We start from the raw sequence: 5,274 nt of genomic DNA on the forward strand, positions 1-5,274 counted from the left end.
AGGGCTTCCTCTTTTCTGGCTCACCTGGCTGAAGCCTCACCTGTCCACCCATGCTCCATAGCAAGGGTGAAGCTTCATGTCAGCAAGAAGCCTCTATTAGACTCATCTCCCACCTCTTGTCCTTGCACCTGCCGCTCATGCCTCCCCTCCCCAGGTACCCACACACACCCACCCTCCCTTCAACTCCACCCACCACCTAGACTCTTTCTTGGATAATAATGAATTGCATGGGCATGACTTTGTTCTTTAAAAGCACTTCCTCATTCTATGCTTGAAGGATCCCCTAAGACAGGCAGGACAGACGGTATTATTTCCATTTATGGATGGGGAAATAGGGTCCCAGAGGAGATATGACTTTCCCAAGGGAATACAGTTAGTAAGTGGTGGACTGGGGAATGGGACTCAGGGGCTTGTCATTCACAGGTGGTCAGAGCTCCAGAAGGGTCCAAATCCCACCCCTGGCCCCCCCCAGGCCCACACCCACCTAAGGCTCCTGTATCACGTGGTATGTTCTTGCGTGGCCTCCTGGCATCGTCATCGCACACCCACTGGTTGCAGCAGCGGCCAGGCACAGTCACCCGGCGGGGGTGGCGGCACCAGAGGCGTGGGGGGCGTGCGCGGAGGCACAGTGGTGTGCAGCCCACCGCGCCATCGAGACATGTGCAGTTGTACTTGCAGTTGGGCTGAAAGGACTGGCCATTGTTGTAGCGTACCCCGTCTAGGACGCAGCCCACGCCAACCATCTCTGCAAACACAGGCAGTGGCCAGTCAGGCCCACTGGGCGCAGAGCCCCCTGGCCCACCAGGGCTGCTGGTATGGTGACCCCTCACTGCTGGGCCACACCCAACCCTCAGGGAATGGCTCCCAACATTCAAGAGGGGCAGGGAAACCATGGGCAAAGGCAGGAAGGTGTAAAGGGGCTTGGCAGCACAGGGGATGGGGAGTTGGTGGGACTTCAGCACAGCTTCAGCCAGCACATCAGAGCCAGTCTCCATGGGCTGGGCACTGGGGTGAAAGGGTGCAGCATCTGCAGGGCAGGGACCTAGGCAGCTTGTTCCTATAGTATCCCCAGCACCTGGCACAAAGCCTGGTATGACAGATATCTGCTGCTAGGGCTCAGGGTTCTGAGGGAGGCAGACATGTGAAACAGATCTGAAGACTTTGACGCTTGTGTTCCATTCATTCAGTGCATATCTATGGAGTGTTCTAGGTGCTGGGGAGTCAACAGTGAAGAAAACAGATGAAAGCCATGCCCTCGAAGAGCTTACACAGTAGTGTGGGTGGCAGAGGAAAGGCAATCAAATGTCAATGATGACAAGTGTCCAGTAGAGAAGTGGAGCTGGGAGTTGGGGGGCAGTGGCAAATATAAATAAGGGGGTCAGGGAAGGCCTCACTGAGGTGCTGCTGCTTCAGCAAAGACTGGAAGGAGGTGAGGACGGGAGCCTGCCCAGGTCCTGGAGGAGCAGCCTTCCAGGTAGGGAGGGGGCCACCCACAGGGGTAAAGGCCTGAGGTGGGAGCAGGCTGGGGCTGTGGGTAGGGGCAGGGAGGGGAGGAGACCAGGCTGGAGGATTCCCTGTAGGCTCAGGGGAAGATGTAAGGCTGTTAGAGCCTGGACCTGGGCCTGGCACACAGCAGGTGCTCAGTAAGTAACTGCTGAAGGAATGGTATGAATTATGCTTCACAAGAGCACTCATGGTGCCCAGTTGAAAGTAGACCAAAGAGGGGCAAGGACAGTGTCAGGAGGTCACCCCAGTAATGCAGGTGAGAGGGGGACCAACAGCCGCAAGAAAAGGGCTCGGCTCCTGGATGTTGGTAGCAGGAGAGCTGCCGGGACAGGCCGATGGAGGGAGTGTCGGGAGAGAGGAGAGGAGCCAGGAATGACTCTGGTCCTGTGGCCTGAGCCCTGCAAGGAGAGGGAGGCTCTGTCCTCCTCGGAGGAGCAGGGTGTGGAGAAGGTGGACTCCAGTGCTCGTCATCAGATGGGAGACGCCTGGTTGGCATCCCAGTGGCCACATGGAGTTGGTTCTGCCAGTCTGGAGTTCCAGGGGGAGATTTGGGGCTGCTGGGCCAGATGTCACCCTTGCTACCACATCCTGCCTTGAGGACAGCTTCTGGAAATGCTGGCAGAGAGCCCCCAGGCAGCGAGAGTTCCCACCCCAGGTGGGGACAGTTTGGAATCTGCAGTCTGCCAATAGTTCTATCCTGTCCCCTGGATTTGCCTAGAGGTGGTTCCTAGTAATAATAATCCCAATATCTAGCAGGAGTGAAGGTTTTCTAAGTGCTGTCTGTTGTTGGCCCTTATCATTGCTCTGTGTCGTGCTTATTAAATTCTTTATTTTATCCTATAAGGAAACACTATCACATTATCACCTGTACTTTCACTTATAGCAAAACTGAGTCTCAACAAAGTGAAGCCACGCGTCCAAGGTGACTGCAGCAGGAAGCAGAAGCTCAGCGTGTGTAAATCTTGCTGTGGCTACTGTTTGTCCTGGGTGTAGTGACCGTGCGGCAGATGCAGATAGGAAAGGCGGTAACGTTTACTGGCCATCTGATCTTATGCCAGGCACCAGCTGACATGTTATCTCGTTCATGTCTCCCAATGACTTCATGTATAGTGTTTGATTATCTTCATCTGGCAGACAGGAAAGCTCAGAGAGGTTAAGTGATGTATTTGCTCAAGGTCATGAAATTGGTGAGTGAGAGAGCTGGGACTCAAACCAAAGGATCTGACTCCAGAGCTCATTTCCTTCCACCAGACACTAGTAACAGAGGGGAAATAGGAAGGAAGAAAAGCAGAGGAAGCAGTGAGTGATTCACTCATCTGCATTCTGAGTCACCCCTGACTGTGCCCTCTCTGTGTGGAGACTTTGGAGGGAGAAGTCAGTGCATGGTGCCTAGGAGTCCTTTGAATGGTGGCTCTCAGCAGCTGCACAATGGAACTACCTAGGGACCTTTTAAAAATTCTGATGCGTATGTCATGCCTCAGAATATGGAAGTGGACCTGGGTCTCAGTATATTTCTGCTTTTGGCCTCAGTATTTTTTAAAGCTCCCTCAGCAAATCCACTTGGCAGGCAAAGTTGAGAGCCACTGAGCTTAGGAAGTGCTACAGTCTCCTTGGAGCTTTGGGTAGGGAAACAGGGTGGTGGAGCTGCTGGTGTGACCAGCCTGCCAACCACGGGCCAGCAGGAGAGCAGGGGCTGTGTGACGGCTCTTGGCGGTCCCATCTGTGGACTCAAGGGTCCACTCCTCATGCACTTTCTTTTTAATGAATCAAAGAACTAGTTCCTGGCAAGATGGTGATGCTAGCCAAGTTTCCTTCACCACCTCCTACAAATCTCAGAACTACAAATTCAGGCACGGCTTGGTTGGCTTTCCTGTTACTGAAGGACTTGCAGGAATTCAAGTCACGTCACTCTGCCATCGAGGCCTCCACTCCCCTCACCCACATCCCCAGGGAACTGAGCCTGAGCAGGGACAGTGGGCCACGCCTTGCTTTAACCCCATTTTTGTGTTGTCACTCACCTCTGTTCACTATGTAAATAATCAACGGGTGGATGGATGGATGGATGTGAAGTGGGGTGAGCCCTAATCTTTATGGGGCTCTTGCTATGTACCAGGCACTTGATATCCCCACGCCCAGAGAGCCAGGCATTCTTTGTCACATTTTTCTTGGTGAAGAAACAGATTAAAATATGAAGTAGCTTGTCTAATCAGAGTACTAGTTAGTGGTGTCTTTGGGATTCAAACTCAGTTTGTCTAGTTTCAAAGACCACACCTGAGTTTACTACTCCCTTACTCTTCAGACTTGGGGTCTTGGCCTGGAAATAGACCTGTCCCCTCCTCTGAGGATGACCACGGATAAAGCTGAGATGACTTCTGCAAAGGAGAGTTAAGACAAAGCAAACAAAGCCAACACCAAGGGCTGCCAGTCATACTTTGTTTGTTTCTTTGTTTTCTGCATTTCCTTATTTATTCCTCAACAGCCATGTGGGGTTTGTTTTATTAAGCTCTTTAAGTGATGTGCCCATGGTCACGTAGCAAGCAAGAGGCAGAGCCAGGATTTGAAACCCAACTCTTTCTGCCCGTAAATATCATGATCCTTTCACCAAACCACACTGCCCTGAGGCCTGATCTGGCTGCATTAAATGCAGAGTAGTGTTTGTGCAACCGAAATAGCAAACAGTCTGATCCTTAGGTCACTGTCTGCCCACAGATGTATTTAGTTTGGCCCACAGAGCATTTTGAAAAAGACTTTTGAATGTATTGCCAACATTTACAAATCATACACAAATCTGGACTTCTGGATTCTCTCGAAAGCTGAGCAGACTGGATAAGACCAAGCTTACTTTTCTGCCTGGCCACAGTGGCTGGCCGCAGGAGGGTAACCTCTGAGAGCCGAAGCTTGATCCACCAGTTTGCCATAGTTCGCACTATCCTGTTTGAGTTACATGTGCCACGGCTGTGATTGCTCATTTTTATCTCCTGCCTTGTCTTGGCCTAATTACATGCAAATCTCCAAGGACAGATTTAGCCTGTCTTGGAGACCATCCATAGGCTGAGCTGACGATTTGCTGAAAGATGGTCTATCAGAGAGACCCTTCTTTTTTCTTTCCCTTCTGGCCAAGAGGTGCCTTTTCTCTCTAAACCTTCAGACCCAGACCTCTTTTCTTTCTTGAATTAGGGTCTCATAAAGGCAGAAGTGAGACTCAGAAACTCACCTTGCTTGCAAATCCAAATTGTGCACATATATGCATGTGATGTGTGTATGTGTGAGTGTGTGTGTGTGTGTGTGTGTGTGTGTATGGTGAGGTGAGTGTGTAAGAATTCGTCTGGACAAAAGAGTTCAGTGTTCAAATGCATTTAAAAAGAAAAAGCTTCTTATGAAGCTTATGACAGCTCCCCTTTGGAATTTGACAATGGACATAAAAGTTTAAAACCTTCGAGACTTTCTGTAACACCTGTTCTTTTTTATGTATTCCAATGTTTGGAAACCTGTGTGACCAGGGAACCCTTGGTAAGTATAAGGCCTATTAAAATCGCCTTTGGACCAGTTTTTTGTTTTGTTTTGTTTTCTTTTCTTTTCCAAATAAAAGGAAAGGAAATACACAGGCTCATGGTGGTGGGAAGCTAAGATTCTGTAGTGGGTGAAAGCAAGACCTAAGATGCAAAGATATAGGGGGTGAGAAGGTAGGAAAGGTGGTTTTCCAGGCCCCTGGTGGGGAAGGCAGTCAGGAGAGGCAGTTTCTGGGCCTACGCAACCTCTGGATCTAGG

At 50.6% G+C, this 5,274-nt stretch overlaps 1 protein-coding gene across 1 annotated transcript in view; it reads right to left on the reverse strand.

Annotated features, from left to right (window-relative positions):
- Positions 1 to 456: 456 nt before the first annotated feature.
- WISP1 (WNT1 inducible signaling pathway protein 1) overlaps positions 457 to 5,274 on the reverse strand; it is a gene marked incomplete at its 3' end in the record, with an annotated part of 25,185 nt that continues 20,367 nt past the window's right edge. The window contains exon 3 of the mRNA XM_008570297.1: positions 457 to 745. Within this exon, the coding sequence (XP_008568519.1) occupies positions 457 to 745 (289 nt within the window). The remainder of the gene's footprint in view (positions 746 to 5,274) is intronic.

Source organism: Galeopterus variegatus, unplaced genomic scaffold (genome assembly GCF_000696425.1).
Source record: "Galeopterus variegatus unplaced genomic scaffold, G_variegatus-3.0.2 Scaffold589, whole genome shotgun sequence".
Lineage (NCBI taxonomy): Eukaryota > Metazoa > Chordata > Mammalia > Dermoptera > Cynocephalidae > Galeopterus > Galeopterus variegatus.